The 17,302-nt window shown below is 37.8% G+C and overlaps 1 protein-coding gene across 1 annotated transcript in view; it reads left to right on the plus strand.

Moving 5' to 3' along the window:
• Positions 1–5,697, plus strand: part of MIB1 (MIB E3 ubiquitin protein ligase 1) — a 141,588-nt gene extending 135,891 nt beyond the window's left edge. The window contains exon 21 of the mRNA XM_007523664.3: positions 208–5,697. Within this exon, the coding sequence (XP_007523726.1) occupies positions 208–348 (141 nt within the window). The 3' untranslated portion in view covers positions 349–5,697. The remainder of the gene's footprint in view (positions 1–207) is intronic.
• Positions 5,698–17,302: the final 11,605 nt, after the last annotated feature.

Below are 17,302 nucleotides of genomic sequence, written 5' to 3' on the forward strand. Positions count from 1 at the left end.
ACATCAGTGTTACTACACAACTATAATAATCTCTTGTTTTTTTTGTCCGAATTTATAATTAGTGACTCTTGTTTAAAATGTAGTGAATCTATAATTAGTGACCAGTTTAAAATGTAGTGAATATATTTATATGTACTGTGTTGTAGGATTGTCATGTTACACTTTCAAAATATAAAATGTCTATTTATTTGTTATCTCACATTACAGACAATGTGCCCTGTGTGTTTGGATCGACTGAAGAATATGATTTTTCTTTGTGGCCATGGAACATGCCAGCTCTGTGGAGATCGAATGAGTGAATGTCCTATTTGTCGCAAGGCTATTGAACGAAGAATTCTTTTGTATTAAGAAACTCAATTTATTTTGTTAGCTAAAATATTTGATGAGATTTTACTAAGCCTTTGAGTTAGTTGGAGGTTCTAATGAGTTAACATTTATTAACAGTTTCTTTACTAGAGTGTGTTACTAGAGAGTTATTAGAAAGTGTTTCAGAGCAAAGAAAAAATCTACAAAACTGTTTGAAGTAATGCTTATTTTGTTTTTTATTTTGAAATATAAAATACTAAACTCATAAGCAGTTTACTTTTAGTTTCTAAGAGAAAAATTCTTTAAGGCTCTCCTGTTGGTTTTGTTTTTGTTGTGTTTTTCTTATACTTTTTTAATTGGAGACCTCAAAAGATAAAATTTCTTTTATGAATTTGACTATACTTCAGTTTATCAAGACTTTTTACACAGTGAGTTGACACAATATTCAGAAGAGTTATGCATCAAATGAAAGGGACAAGTCAAACCATTATGTCACATGTATTTAATGATAAAATGATAGTACAAGTTCTAAGGGAAGACTGAAAAGAGGATTCTCTTTAACATAAAGGTATACAGATAATTGTTTCTGAAATCTTGAAAGCATAGAATGAGAGAATCTGCACTTGGCTTATTTTCTAGATTTAAAAGAAAAAAACTTGTTTAATTTGAATCAAATTGCCAGTTTCAATATGACATGAAGAGGAAAAAATAAGCCATCATAGTGGGGAGCTGCAGAAGAGAAAATACCCAACAAAAGAGCACCAATTAACTTGACTGACAACAATCGCCTTTCTTGGATTAATTTTTATTGTTTCTAGCCCAACTGCCTTTAAGAAATGTCGGTGAAAAGTGTTCCTCAGTTTTCCTTGTGGTCACTCATTCTGGCCAGTGAGATTGTGCTGCCACATTTGAGCCTCTGGGCTCCATTTAGCTTTGCTTGTCTGCTCAGTAGTAGTACCCCAGGTATCTGAGGAGGATGCACTGTTCAGAAGCAGCGATCTTTTTTGCATCTATGAATTCTGACAGTGTTGTTGATTCTGCCTTCCTCATAGGACTTCCTTCTATTCTCTCAGACAGTAAAGTTTACCATAAAGAGAATAACCTCACTTTAAACCTACTGATAATGATGTTTAAACTGCCAGCAATATTTAAGACATAGTAAATAATCGAATAATACTTTAGAAAGAATGACCAGCACCTTGATAGAAATATTTATGATTACCTATAGTTTTGTTTTTTGTTTTTGTTTTTTTTTACTCAGACTTTAAGTAGCTGATTGTTTTCTGTCCTTTGAGTGACCTGGGATGAATAAGTGTTATGAAGTTCAGTGTTACTAAATTACTAAGATAGCAACTGCCTACAACAAGATTGTCTAGTACATATTGTATATAAGCTTACTCCTAAGGATAGTTATCTTTTTAATATTTTTCCCTTTGGCTCTTTTTTAAAAAAATTTCTGCCATAACTACATTTAGAAGTATAGTCTGTACCCCTTATAACATCATATTTTTTGGCTATGTAATGGCTGCTGCTTTTGCAGGTCTTAGTGAAAACAATGGGTTTTGTTGGCTGATTTTTGCAGTCTTAGTAATTCTATGTCTATATTTAACTGGGGAACATCATTTAAAATAACATTTTAAAAATTCTCATTTGAAAAATTTATATTATTCTACTCAGTTATGTAATAAACAGCCATCAAGGCTACTCTTAAGTCATATTTTGAGTTATGAAAATAATATCTGACTGATGTTCCTGTCAGCCACAGGATATTTCACTTCATATCTAAAAAAGTTCACACGAGTGTTTCTGTTTCCATGCTACAGAATATTCATATCCTTTTAAAAAATCAAACATAGTTCTTGTTTAATTGATAATATTTATTGAAAGAAGTCTGTATTAAATATAGTTGCCAACAAAGAAAGATTGATTTTTGCTATATTTCTAAGACCACTTGTCTCTTTTCTACTAAATCACTTGTAATCAGTGAGCACCTCACTGACTCATGCATAATTTAGTTGACCAGAATCTCATACTTGACTGAAGTCCTTTTTTTCTGCAGTGCTAAAACTTACATCCCTATAAGGTGATTTCATCTTCCAGAATTTAATTCTTCCAGTTGATTTCCTCTGTATTGAAGGCATAATATGTTATCAATAGTATAAAATCAGTCACTGTGATGGTAGTGCTATCTGTACTTACAGGTTTTATGTATTTGTACCATTTGGAACTATGTTTAGTGAGTAGAAAATGTTTCTCTGTTTCCAAGCACCTGAAAAATTATTTTGAATTTATTTTGGTTTGTAAAAGAAAATAAGATCAAGAACTTAATTCTTAAAGTGACATTCTTCAAACTCTGAAAGTGCTACCTCTTCTATATCTCTCAGTAGTTCTTTTCCTATTAGGTATATTTCCTTCTCATTATCTCTTTATCTTGTGCCTCGAGAGCTTTTAGTTTTCCTAGAATCATTTCAAAAAATTAAACTGACATGCATCTATTCGAAAACATTTACTGGGCTTCAATGGTTGGATATATAACACTGAAAAAATGGCCAGCATTTCAGCATAGTTTACCATAAAGCATTTTTATATTTGGAATTATTCATAGTGAAAAAGAAGAGACCCCAGTACTGACAGCATTTCTTCCTAATGTTTAAGAGGAATCATCATGTCTGGGTGACTGTTACTGCTAGCATATTTTCTACGTTACTCTTTAAGATCATTAGCTTTGCTATCCAGTGCACACAAACAACTTTCCAGATGGTGCTATTCTAATCAGTTTGGTTCATGATAGTTTACTTTCTTTGCTTATATTGGATACATAATTTTATTGGGAATAAGGCTGTTCAAGAGGAAATTATTTTGTATTAGTGTAGGAATATATTAGACAAGTGTTTTTAGTTGGTCAAATTAAGCTATGTTGATATACTGGTAATTTTAAACATTGCTAATTGACCACTAGATATTGAGGCCATAAAGTTAATTGATAAGGTTGAATCTAACTTTTTAAGACTTAGATTTTCTGTGACTTTAGCCTGTAAAGCATTTTTTAGCATATTGAGATGCATGTTGCTTAACATTTGTCCACTTAAAATTGCAAGACTTGCTGGATCATTTTACATGCTAGAAATATACTATCTAGTTAAGTGTTGCTTGGTTTCTGTTTGTTAGGAATTTTGGGCTAGGAATTAAATTTACAAAATAAGAGAATTAGTGATGGGAGAAAACAGAAGCAACAGTAGGGAGTTTTGACAAGTGTGTGTTTGTAGGTAAAGGTAAAAAAAAAAGGGGATCATGTAGATTTCTAAAAGCACTAAGTAGAGCTTTTAGTATAGTTAAATTGACTTGCTTTGAAAATTTCAATCTTTAATATGCCTTGCTTAGTAATATTCAAAAGGAAGGCACTTTTCCTCTTAAGTGTCAAGTATTTTATAGTAATAATTTATATAAATTTTTTAAGTAGATTTTTTTTGCATTTTTATTAGGGTAAAAACACATACATGAATTTTACTGTATTGACCATTTCCAAGTGTACAGTTAGTGTTAATTATATTTGCATTGTTGTGGAACAGATACCTAGAATTATTCTTACCTTGCATATTGAAACTCTGTACTTAAGATAGTAGCCCCTCTACCCCCCCCTCCCGCCCAGAATAAAATGTTGGTAAAACATAAATAAAAACCACCTGCATTATTTTAATAGTTTTTTAAAATATATACTTACAAGGTCTGTAGTAGTGGTGAACAAAATTAGGAGATGACAGAATTTATTCTTTCCCTTTCAAGTGTTATCAGTCATAGTTGAGTAAGTTTTGAGTATCTGTTCATTGGAAGAATTTATTATTTTATTTTGAACCAGAGAGAGAAAAACACATTTTAAACATTAGAACTAGGTTTCTTGTGAATAAAATTGTACTAAATTGGGAAGGTAGTAGATTTTTCAGAAATTATGTGTGCCTTGTTATTGAAAATGTCAGTGTCTTTAGATCTATTCGTAACAGTTTTAAAATACATCTTTATTTCAAAAAATAACCTAATTTTTGTTTGCTTAAATATTATGATAGGAATGCTTACTGGTATTACTTGATAAGCACATATATATTTATATATATATATATATATAGCCTTGGAACATTAACTTATATAAACAACTATAATATAAGTAAAGTATTAATAAAGCTGTACTTCTTTAAAGCATTAAATCTGAGGAAAAAAAATTCATGCTGTCTCGTGTACATTGCTTTGCTATAGTGAGGGAAAAATCTCAGATTGAATCTCAGTTTACTGATAAGTGGTTAGTAGGGGTGTACCAGGAACATAAAATAATTGAAATAGCAGAATTCTTAAATTAAAATTACATTTCTACATTGGCTTTTCCTACCTCCTTTTATGTCAGAGTATTACCTTTCCAGAATTTATTATTTGTATCTGAGGACATGGGGAACCTGAAGTTCCAATGGAGATTTTTATTTTGTTGTTGATTTAACCAGTGGGTGGAGGAAAGGAGACCTGCCATATCAATTTGGTGCCATAATACACCAAAGCTATAATTGACATGTACAAAAACTGTAAGAAAGATAACCTTGCCAAATATTTTACTCTTCCTGTACAGCCTACATGTTTTTGTTTCATAAACATGACTTCTTTCCTCCACACAAGCAAAATGGTCTTGTAATTTTCTACAAAATAAACAAAATATGCCATTTTGTGTGAAATGCATTAATTTCAGGAAGCCATTGAAAGTTCTGACTCAGGGCTTTTTAACAATTTGGGCAATTGTCAGTAATATTTTGTGAAAATCCAACTACATAATTCTTCAGTGCCTTGAAAGAATTATTAACTTGACAACACTACTAAGAATTTATAGAAGCTGGTCTTTTGTGAGCATATACCAGTATACACACAGTTATAAATCATAGTTAGCCTAGCTTGGGTAACAGTGATAGTACACTTGATACTTAAAAACATTGTTTATGGCCGTGACATTGTTACCAGTACAGTAATTCTATGTTAAAGCATTTATGTAAAAGTGATGTGTAAGTAGTATCTGGAAAGAGGAAATAGACTTCATACAATTTGCTGTTTCAGGATGAAAACAAGATCTGTTTGGCAGAGTATAAATTGTCTTTTCATCAAAGGACATTTTTTTATTCAAGTGATTTGCTTTTGAAAATGTTAAAGGACATCACAAACTGCATGTCTTTTTTAGTACTAGTATTATCTAGACTGAATCCATGAAATTGTTTAAGTTCGATATGCTTGTGTAATTCTGAATACAATATATTCAGTGATAGATTCATTTTAATTGATTCATAGCAGTGTTTTGCTTTGTATTTTATCCAGTGTTTTATAGTTTTCACCTCATTAAATCAAAAGTCTTGTTTGTGATTATGATTTCTGTCTGGGAAATGATTCTTCCTTAGCTTTTGTTAGTAAATGCCATGGTAAGAAATAAGTTTTTAAAGGCAAATGTTTATCATTAATAAAACATGTGATGTGTTATTAATTATATAATGCTTTTCTCATGATTTCTTGAAATGTCCCTTATAGAAATACACATGAATTTAAGGCATTGAGAATCTCAGTGTAACAAATCTAATAGTTTTTGGAATTACCATTTCTTTGAGAAATGAGGACATTGATCTTTTTTTAAATTTCTTTATTAGAGGATTAATGTTTTACAGTTGACAGTAAATACAATAGTTTGTATATGCATAACATTTCTCAGTTTTCCACATAATAATACAACCTCCATTAGGTCCTCAGGACATTCATCTTTAACTCAATATAAGACATATAAGACCCTCTATGAGGGTCTCATTCACTGCAACTGTTTATACTTACTAATGGCCCAGAGTGTGAACTGGGAGGTGATGCATGAGGTTCTGGGTTCAGTCTGTGGCATCACATATACCAGAGTGATGCTCTGGTCATCTTTTTTTTTTTTTTTTTTTTTTTAATTAAAAGGAACATTGACAAAACCACAATTTCCACCACCAGAAGTCCGTATCCCATCCCGTCCCTTGATAGCTTTCCTATTCTTTAATCCTTTGGGAAGTATGGACCCAAGTTCACTGTGGGATGCAGAAGGTGGAAGGTCTGGCTTCTGTAATTGCTTCCTGGCTGAACATTGGTGTTAACAGGTCCACCCATACTCCCAGCTGCCTTTCTCTTTCCCTAGTGGGGTGGGGTTCTGGGGAATTGGAGCTCCAAAGGTCTAGTCATCTTTCTCTTCTCTAACATAAAAGAATTTTTTTAAATGTATGGCTTACAATTTATTTTTTAATTTTCCCTTTTGTTGTCTTTTTATTGTTGTTGTTACTGATGTCGTTAGATAGGACAGAGAGAAATGGAGAGAAGAGGGGTAGACCGGGGGCGGGGGGAGGGGGGGCGGGGGATGACACCTGCAGACCTGCTTCACCGCCTGTGAAACCGCCATCCTGCAGGTGGGTAGCCGGGTGCTCTAATCCAGATTCTTATGCCGGTCTTTGCGCTTTAGGCCACGTGCGTGTAACCCGCTGTGGTACCGCCTGACTCCCAGTTTACAGTTTAAAAGGGGAGCCAAAGAAACTTTGTATTTTAGTATCTCTTTTTTTAAAAATTATTTTCCCTTTTGTTGCCCTTGTTTTTTATTGTTGTTGTAGTTATTGTTGTTATTGATACAGGTGGGGAGCCGAGGGGTCCAACCTACGCTGGTCTTTGCGCTTTGCCCCACGTGCGCTTAACCTGCTGCTACCGCCTGACTTTCTCTCCTACTCTTAATATACAGTGAAAGTAGTCTGAAAATAAATTTGGTAGAACATATTCAGGAAGCCTCAATGGTTCCTGGAGCCCCACCTCCCCAGAGCCCCACTGCACTAGGGAAAGAGAGAGGCAGGCTGGGAGTATGGATCCACCTGCCAATGCCCATGTTCAGCGGGAAAGCAAGTAAAGAAGACAGACCTTACACCTTCTGCACCCCATCCTGACCCTAGGTCCATGCTCCCAGAGGGATAAAGAATAGGAAAGCTTTCAAGGGAGGGGATGGGATATGGAGCTCTGGTGGTGGGAAATGTGTGGAATTTCACCTTTCTTAGCCTATGGTTTTGCCTATATTTTCTACTTTTCATTTTATAAATTAAATTTTAAAAAGGCTTGAAATAAAGACCATCAATCACTGAGTCAATGATATTAACAATTGCAGACTTTATGACAATGGTTTGATAAAATGTAGTACATTCATACTTTAGATGCTTGTATTTTCAGGTATGACAGCTCTCTGAAAAGCACATTTTTCCCAGCGAAGTAGATATTGTTTAAGGGTGTTACCCTCCCTTCTGTGTTCTCTTTATTTCCAAGATCACGAATTAATAACTTGACTAGAACATTAGAAAATGTCTCTATAGGTGTTAACTGGAAAAACTACCAAGCCAGAGAGCAGGTGCCTACTGATCATGGCCATAATATACTAAAGAAATACTACTGGCATAGCAATCGCAGAGAACACCAAATAGGATAAATATCAAAAATCAACATGATAACCATATCATGTTCAAAACTGAGGAAAATCTAATTGAAAGAAAAAAATATTAAAAGAAGTTTTGAGGGAATAGAGGAAAATCTTACTTGTAGAGGAACAAAGATGGTGTATTTGAACTTCAAAGTGCTGAAAGAAAAATCAGTAAGGATTACATATGCAGTGAAATTAACTTTAAAAAGAAAGGATAGTGAAGAGATATATAGTCTCTCATACCTTCTTTGGGGTGGAGATCAAATCTACCAGATGGAGTGGCCCAATGTCCCTTCTCCCATTTTATTACCTTTTTGCTTGGGAGGATCCACTTTTTTTTTAAATTTATTTTTAATTTAAGAAAGGATAAATTAACAAAACCATAGGGTAGGAGGGGTACAATTCCACACAATTCCCACCACCCAATCTCCATATCCCACCCCCTCACCTGATAGCTTTCCCATTCTCTATCCCTCTGGGAGCATGGACCCAGGGTCATTGTGGGTTGCAGAAGGTGGAAGGTCTAGCTTCTGTACTTGCTTCCCCGCTGAACATGGACGTTGACTGGTTGGTCCATACTCCCAGTTTGCCTCTCTCTTTCCCTAGTAGGGTGGGTCTCTGGGGAAGTGGAGCTCCAGGACATATTGGTGGGGTCTTCAGTCCAGGGAAGTCTGGCCGGCATCCTAATGGCATCTGGCACCTGGTGGCTGAAAAGAGAGTTAACATACAAAGCCAAACAAATTGTTGAGCAATCATGGACCCAAAGGTTGGAATAGTGGAGAGGAAGTGTTAAGGGGGTTCTCACTGCAAACTCTAGTGTACTTCTGCTTTCAGGTATATATTTTGCACTAGTTTATGGATACGTGTGAACATATGCTCTCTCTCACAGAACCTGGTCTATATCTAGGTTTTGGGATTTTGTTAGAAAGTGAACCTCCGGGGAGTCGGGCTATAGCGCAGTAGGTTAAGCGCAGGTGGCGCAAAGCGCAAAGACTGGCATAAGGATCCCGGTTTGAACCCCGGCTCCCCACCTGCAGGGGAGTCGCTTCACAGGCGGTGAAGCAGGTCTGCAGGTGTCTATCTTTCTCTCCTCCTCTCTGTCTTCCCCTCCTCTCTCCATTTCTCTCTGTCCTATCCAACAATGACAACAACAATAATAATAACTACAACAATAAAACAACAAGGGCAACAAAAGGGAATAAATAAATAAAATAAGTATTTTTAAAAAAAAAGAAAAAAAAAGAAAGTGAACCTCCTGGGATGGAATTAGACAATACTATGAAAGGAAAGGTCTCACCCGAGTAATGAAGCTGAAGGGTTGTCGTGAAATTAACACGGCAGATGCAATATTATTTGATACGGATTGGGAGAGGCATGCGGGGAAGTGGGCCCTATCCTAAGGTTCTAGGACTGGGGGAAATATAGGCTCTATAGTGGAGATGTGAGGTTCCTTCTGTCAGGGTTCAAAAAGACAATCGATAGTTAATGTTATCATCACATTATTTGGTAATTGGGTTAACTTTGAAAAGTCCTTTTGTTAGGGTTTGCTGTATAGTACCCAGTATCTTGTATATAGCTGTGCCATTGGTTGCTTCTGATCTACTTGGTCTAGGCTTTTGAGAGCGTCCGCATATCAAATACACAGCCTATATGTTAAAAAGACTGTGTTTTAAAAACCTCAAGACATACAATTAATTTTCCCCCTCTCATATTAACTAATGATTTATATGACTACAGTTTACTAGGAGTGTACATAAACACCATTCCCACACCAAAAGACTGTGTCCCATCCCACCCACCCACTCCCACCCCCCACCGGCCCAGGAAGCTGCATGTCTACCCCTCACCACTGGGTTTTTACTTTGGTGCCCTACTTTCAATTTAGTCAGATCCTGCTTTTAGTTTCCCTTTCAGAACTTCTTTCTCAACTTCTGTTGATGAGTGGGATCATCCCATACTCATCTTATCTTTCTGACTTAGTTCACTTAACATAATTCCTTCTAGCTCTGTCCAAGATGGGTCAGAGAAGGTGGGTTCATTGTTCTTGATAGCTGTATAGTATTCCCTTGTGTATATATACCACAGCTTTCTCAGCCACTCATCTGTTGTTGGGCACCTGGGTTGCTTCCAGGTTTTAGCTATTATGAATTGTGCTGCTATGAACATAGGAGTACACACCTCTTTTTTGTTGTTATGGAGTCCTTGGGGTTATAACCCCAGGAGAGGAATTACTGGATCATATGGAAGGTCCATGTCTAGCCTTCTGAGAGTTTTCCAGACTGCTCTCCACAGAGGCTGTACCAATTTACATTCCCACCAGCAATGCAAAGGGGTTCCTCTGTCCCCACAGCCTCTGCAGCATTTGTTGCTGCTGTCCTTTTTGATGTATGCCATTCTTACAGGAGTGAGGTGGTATCTTAGTGTTGTCTTAATTTGCATTTCTCTGACAATCAGTGACCTAGAGCTGTTTTTCATATGTTTGTTAGCCTTTTGGATCTCCTCTGAGGTAAATGTTTTGTTCATATCCTCTGCCCATTTTTGGATGGGGTCATTTGCTTTTTTGGTGCTAAGTTTGCTGAGCTCTTTATGTATTTTGGTGATTAGTTTCTTGTCTGATGTATGGGATGTGAAGATCTTCTCCCATTGTGTGAGGGGTCTCTTTGTTTGTTTAATAGTTTCTTTGGCTGTGCAGAAGCTTTTCTTTTTTTAAATTTTTTATTTAAGAAAGGATTAATGAACAAAAACATAAGGTAGGAGGGGTACAACTCCACACAATTCCCACCACCCAATCTCCAAAACCCACCCCCTCCTATGATAGCTTTCCCATTCTCTAGCCCTCTGGGAGCATGGACCCAGGGTCGTTGAGGGTTGCAGAAGGTAGAAGGTCTGGCTTCTGTAATTGCTTCCCCTCTGAACATGGGCGTTGACTGGTTGGTCCATACTCCCAGTCTGCCTCTCTCTTTCCCTAGTAAGGTGTGTCTCTGGGAAGCTGAGCTCCAGGACACATTGGTGGGGTCTTCAATCCAGGGAAGCCTGGCCAGCATCCTGGTGGCATCTGGAACCTGATGATTGAAAAGAGAGTTAACATACGAAGCCAAACAATTTGTTGAGCAATCATGGATCCCAAGCTTGGAATAGTGGAGAGGAAGTGTTAGGGAGGTACTCACTGCAAACTCTAGTGTACGTCTGCTTTCAGGTATATATTTTGAAGTAGTTTATGGATACGTGTGAACATAAGCTCTCTCTCACAGAAACTGGTGTATATCTAGGTTATGGGACTTTGTTAGAAAGTGAACTACCTGAGATGAACTGAGAGTGTACTATAAAAGGAAAGGTCTCACCCGAGTAATGAAGCTGAAGGGTTGTCATTGCACACGTGAAGTCTCTGGATACAGCCTGAGGTGAAGCATGTTGAGGTGGCAATCGTTGTGTTGGTTAGGTTGTGATCGGCGGATGCAATATTATTTGGTTTGGATTGGGAGATGCATACGGGAAAGTGGGCCCTATCCAAGGGTTCCAGGACTGGGGGAAGTAGGGGCTCTCTAGTGGAGATGTGAGGTTCCTGCTGTCTTAGGGTTCAAAAAGACAATCGATAGTTAATGTTATCATCACATTATTTGGTAATTGGGTTAACTTTGAAAAGTCCTTTTGTTAGGGTTTGCTGTACAGTATCCAGTATCTTGTATATAGCTGTGCTATTGGATGCTTCTAATCTACTTGGTCTAGGCTTTTGAGAGAGTCCGCATATCAAATACACAGCCTATATATTAAAAGGATTCAGTTTGTGTTTTGAGAAACTTTGAGACATACAATTGATTTTCCCCCTCTCATATTAATTAACTACTGATTTATATGTCTACATTTTGCTAGGAGTGTACATAAACACCATTCCCACCACCAAAGGACTGTGACCCATCCCTCCCGCCCACTCCCACCTTCCACTGGCCCAGGAAGCTGCATGTCTACCCCTCACCACTGGGTTTTTACTTTGGTGCCCTACTTTCAATTTGATCAGGTCCTGCTTTTAGTTTCCCTTTCAGATCTTCTTCCTCAACTTCTGTTGATGAGTGGGATCATCCCATACTCATCTTTATCTTTCTGACTTAGTTCACTTAACATAATTCCTTCTAGCTCTGTCCAAGATGGGTCAGAGAAGGTGGGTTCATTGTTTTTGATAGCTGCGTAGTATTCCATTGTGTATATATACCACAGCTTTCTCAGCCACTCATCTATTGTTGGGTACCTGGGTTGCTTCCAGGTTTTAGCTATTATGAATTGTGCTGCTATGAACATAGGAGTACACACCTCTTTTTGGTTGGGTGTTATGGAGTCCTTGGGGTATAACCCCAGGAGAGGAATTACTGGATCATATGGAAGGTCTATGTCTAGCCTTCTGAGAGTTTTCCAGACTGCTCTCCACAGAGGCTGTACCAATTTACATTCCCACCAGCAGTGCAAAAGGGTTCCTCTGTCCCCACAGCCTCTGCAGCATTTGTTGCTGCTGTCCTTTTTGATGTATGCCATTCTTACAGGAGTGAGGTGGTATCTTAGTGTTGTCTTAATTTGCATTTCTCTGACAATCAGTGACCTAGAGCAGTTTTTCATATGTTTGTTAGCCTTTTGGATCTCCTCTGAGGTGAATGTTTTGTTCATATCCTCTGCCCATTTTTGGATGGGGTCATTTGCTTTTTTGGTGCTAAGTTTGCTGAGCTCTTTATATATTTTGGTGATTAGTTTCTTGTCTGATGTATGGGATGTGAAGATCTTCTCCCATTGTGTGAGGGGTCTCTCTGTTTGTTTAATAGTTTCTTTGGATGTGCAGAAGCTTTTCAATTTGATGTAGTCCCATTGGTTTGTTTCTGCTTTAGTCTTTCTTGCAATTGGGTTTATTTCATCAAAGATGTCCTTGAGGTGTAGGTGGGAAAGTGTTTTACCAATGTTTTCCTCTAAGTATTTGATTGTTTCTGGCCTAACATCCAGGTCCTTGATCCATTTGGAGTTGATTTTTGTTTCTGGTGAGATAAAGTGGTTCAATTTCATTCTTCTGCATGTTTCAACCCAATTTTTTCTAGCACCATTTATTGAAGAGAGCCTTCTTCTTCCATTTAATACTTTGGGCCCCTTTGTCAAAGATTATATGTCCATAGTTGTGGGGGGTTAGATCTGGGCTTTCAATTCTGTTCCACTGGTCTGTGTGCCTATTTTTGTTCCAGTACCATGCTGTTTTGATGATGATGGCTTTATAATATAGTTTGAGATCTGGGAGTGTGATGCCTCCATTTCTGTTTCTTTTCCTCAAGATGGTTTTGGCAATTCTAGGTGTTTTCAGGTTCCAGATAAATGATTGTAGTGTTCTATTCCCCATTCTGAGAGGGAATGCTTTCAGCTTCTGTCCATTGAATACGATGTTGGCTGTAGGTTTGACATATGTAGATTCCACTATCTTGAGGAATTTCCCATCTATTCCCATTTTTTGTAGAGTTTTGAGCATGAATGGGTGTTGGATTTTGTCAAAGGCTTTCTCTGCATCTATTGAGATAATCATGTGGTTTTTGGCTTTGTTTTTATTGATGTGGTGAATGACATTGATTGACTTACGAATGTTGAACCAGCCTTGCATTCCTGGGATGAATCCCACTTGGTCATGATGAACAATCTTTTTGATGTGCTGCTGTATCCGCTTGGCCAAGATCTTGTTTAATATTTTGGCATCTATGTTCATCAGAGATATTGGTCTGTATTTTTCCTTTTTTGTTGTGTCTCTATCAGCTTTTGGTATCAGGGTGATGTTGGCTTCATAGAAGGTGGAAGGGAGTATTCCTGTTTCTTCAATCTTATGGAAAAGCTTAAGATGTAAGGGTATTAACTGTTTCCTGAAAGTTTTGTAGAATTCGTTTGTGAAGCCATCTGATCCAGGACTTTTGTTGTTTGGGAGATTCTTAATAATGGTTTCAATTTCTTTGTCTGTGATTGGTGAATTTAGGTTTTGTATTTCTTCTTGGTTCAGTTTTGGAAGGGCATATGTTTCTAGGAATTGTTCCATTTCTTCCAGATTCTCTAGCTTGGTGGTGTATAGTTCTTCAGGGAGGATCCACTTTTTTAGGCATCCTCAGAGTTTCCTATTCCAGAACACTCAGAAACTTAAACTGGAGGATGAGAAAATATATGCTTAGTTTCAGAAAAGAGCATTTACTTCTGAATGCTGTATTAAACATGTCCTAGGGGAGATAAATGACGATACACATCAAAACTAGGACAGTACTGTGGAGAGATGGTCTCTGTGTCTGCTCTCCTCTGCCCCTCCTCCCCCTTTTCTATTCTTACTCTTTCTCTGGAAAACTGCTTGCTTGAGAAAGACTAAACCTCTTGGACAAGTATTTTTGATCTCTGTAGTATTTTTAATCTGTTTTTTTTGCCTCCAGGGTTATCACTGGGGCTCATTGCCTGCACTACGCATCCACTGCTCCTGGAGGCTATTTTTTCCCTTTTGTTCCTCTTGTTTATCATTGCAGTTGTTATTATTATTGTTGTTGTTATTGTTGTATAGGACAGAGAATTGGAGAGAGGAGGGGAAGACGGGGAGAAAAAGATAGACACCTGCAGACCTGCTTCACCGCCTGTGAAGTGACCCCCCCCCCCCGCAGGTGGGGAGCTGGGGGCTCTGGTCCTTGAGTTTTGCGCCACCTGCGCTTAACCCGCTGCGCCACCACCCGGCACCCTGATCTGTTTCTTTTGTCAGAATGTGACAAAATTGGTGTTAACTGAAGAAACTGAATTCGGATATACATTCTCTAGGAGTTTGAAGTGAGTGACATGTGCCAGGCAATGAGTAAATATAGTGTCATTATGGCTAATGACAGTAGCATCAACTGTGCATCAGGTACACTCTATACATCATCTGGTTTGACCACTGACATCATGACTTATGTATGAGGAGGAGGTGGCTCAGAGAGAGCAAGACAATCACTTGTGGTCTTTCAGTAATAGTTGTGCTAAGATGCAAAATTGCTTCATTTTCCTCTTTTTCTTTGTTTTTCCCTTAGTTCTTCTTACCTTCTTTTAAACAACCAAAGGCCATATTTCTGATATCACATTGCCCTGTTTTTGATGGTTCTCACGTGTGTCAGGGAAAGGGTGGATATAAAGAGTGACTGTAAATCAGCGTTTCAATCCGCATGAGAAATTAGGCTTAGTAGTGCTTCTCTTTTCTGCTCCTTTAATTTCCCCCTAAAGATTAAGAAGTGAGATCTTTATTGGCTGCACCAGCCTCTTCCTTTCACAAGGGGTCAGTAAAATCCTCTTACTGAATTGAAGAACTGTTTAAGCCACAACCACTTCACCACTTAGCACTGTGGTCACGAGGATTGTTTTATTATTGAAGGACCTATGTGTCTTCTTTCCCAGCACTTCCCTTTGTGATTAATAATGGATCACAATATTTAAATATTACATTGCATAGTTCTACAGCACACCCACCACCAAAGTTCTGTGGACCCACCTTTCCAGCTCCCAGTGATGACCTCCTAGTTCTCACAAGTTTTAGAAACAGTTTGCTTGCTTCTGGTTTATTACTTATTTACTTATTGCAAGTTTATGTGTATTGGTTCTCTAGATTCCATTTATAAATGAAATTAGCTGGTGTTACTTCTTTATCAAATATTTTCTTTATCAGATATTCAAGTTGAATTCTTTTTGACATTTGCACTCTATTTTTTTTTTTTAATTTATTTGAAAAGGAGACCTTAACAAAACCGTAGGATAGGAGGGGTACAACTCCACACAATTCCCACCACCCGGTCTCCATATCCCATCCCCTCCCCTGAGAGCTTTCCCATTCTCTATCCCTCTGGGAGTATGGACCACTCTATTCTTATGCTTTTATGTAGTATTAGACAAATGCACCATTCTTTACTTTTTTATTTTATTTTTTTAATTTTTTTTCCCTCCTCCAGGGTTATTGCTGGGCTCGGTGCCTGCACCATGCATCCACCGCTCCTGGAGGCCATTTTTTTCCCTCCTTTTGTTGCCCTTGTTGTAGCTTCGTTGTGGTTATTATTATTGCCCTTGTTGACGCAATTCGTTGTTAGATAGGACAGAGAGAAATAGAGAGAGATGGGGAAGACAGAGAAGGGGAGAGAAAGATAGACACCTGCAGACCTGCTTCACCGCCTGTGAAGCGACTCCCCTGCAGGTGGGGAGCCGGGGGCTCGAACCGGGATCCTTACGCCGGTCCCTGCGCTTTGCGCCACATGCGCTTAACCCACTGCGCCACCGCCCATTCTTTACTTTTAAAAATAGTGTTTTTAAAATTGCCATACCTAAAACATGGTTACAAATTATTAACTATTCTGTATCTTTCAATAACCAAATAGGCAAAAGAGAACATGTCAAAGCAACAATGACATAGTTAACATGAAATGCCTTCTGAGGCACTGTGGTTCATGCTTTGCATGGCATTTGAGGCCTGACATTCAGGACCCAGAGTACCTGCCCCTAACCATTGGAACATAATGCCTCTCTTTCAGAGAACCATAAATCACTGTTTTCAATGGTCCTGGCAAGAGTGATTATCAGGTAAATCAACTAGGATGGACATAGAAGTGGCACAAGATTTTGGAGACATGGACCTTGTATAATTTGGAATACCCTCTTTAGGAAAACAATAGAAAATTACAAGTACAAATTCAGGTAAGAAAGTACATTTTTCAATACAATTAAAATTTTATTTATTCATTTAAGTAGATAGAGGAAACCAAAGCATTACTCTAAGATACATAGTGACAAGACCAAATGTGGGTACATGCAAGTTGAGCTTTCCTACTCTTGAACCATTTTCCAAACTGCAAGAAAGTAATTTATTTATTTTACCTCTAGGGTCATAGCTGGGGCTTGTGCCTGCGCTATGAATCTGCTGCTCCTGGAAGCCATTTCCCCCATTTTGTTGCCTTTGTTGTTGTTTGAGAAGTGAGCCCTCTGCAGGTGGGGAGCTGGGGGCTTGAACTGGGATCCTTAGCCATTGCAATTCACGCCCTCAGTTTAAGCTTCTTTAATCTTAGAGTAAATCTCTCTATATATATCCATAGAGAACTAATCTACCCCAACCACAAGCAGTTCAAAACACACAGTAAATACATTATCATAGTCTTCTATAGTCAAGGGCACTCTTTCTTCTAGTGACCTTTTTTTTTAAAGTTTTATATTTTTTCATTTCTTCTCTCTCTCTTTTCTTTTTTCATTTAATTTTTAAAATTTTATTAGTGATTTAATATTGGTTTACAAAATCATATGTCAACAGGGGTATAATTCCATATCGTTCCCACCATCAGAGTTCTGAATCTCCAATCCCTCCATTGCAAGCCACCATAGTCCTCCCGAGGTTGCAGACATGGGCTGTCATCTCCACAATTACCTGTCTACATTTGTGCATAATTGCCCCATTTTCTTCCAGGTCCAATCCTCCCCTCCAAGTCACAAATAACCCTGTTTCTTTTCTTTCCCCCCCCCCAGGTG

The sequence above is a fragment of the Erinaceus europaeus genome, chromosome 15, assembly GCF_950295315.1.
Source record: "Erinaceus europaeus chromosome 15, mEriEur2.1, whole genome shotgun sequence".
Lineage (NCBI taxonomy): Eukaryota > Metazoa > Chordata > Mammalia > Eulipotyphla > Erinaceidae > Erinaceus > Erinaceus europaeus.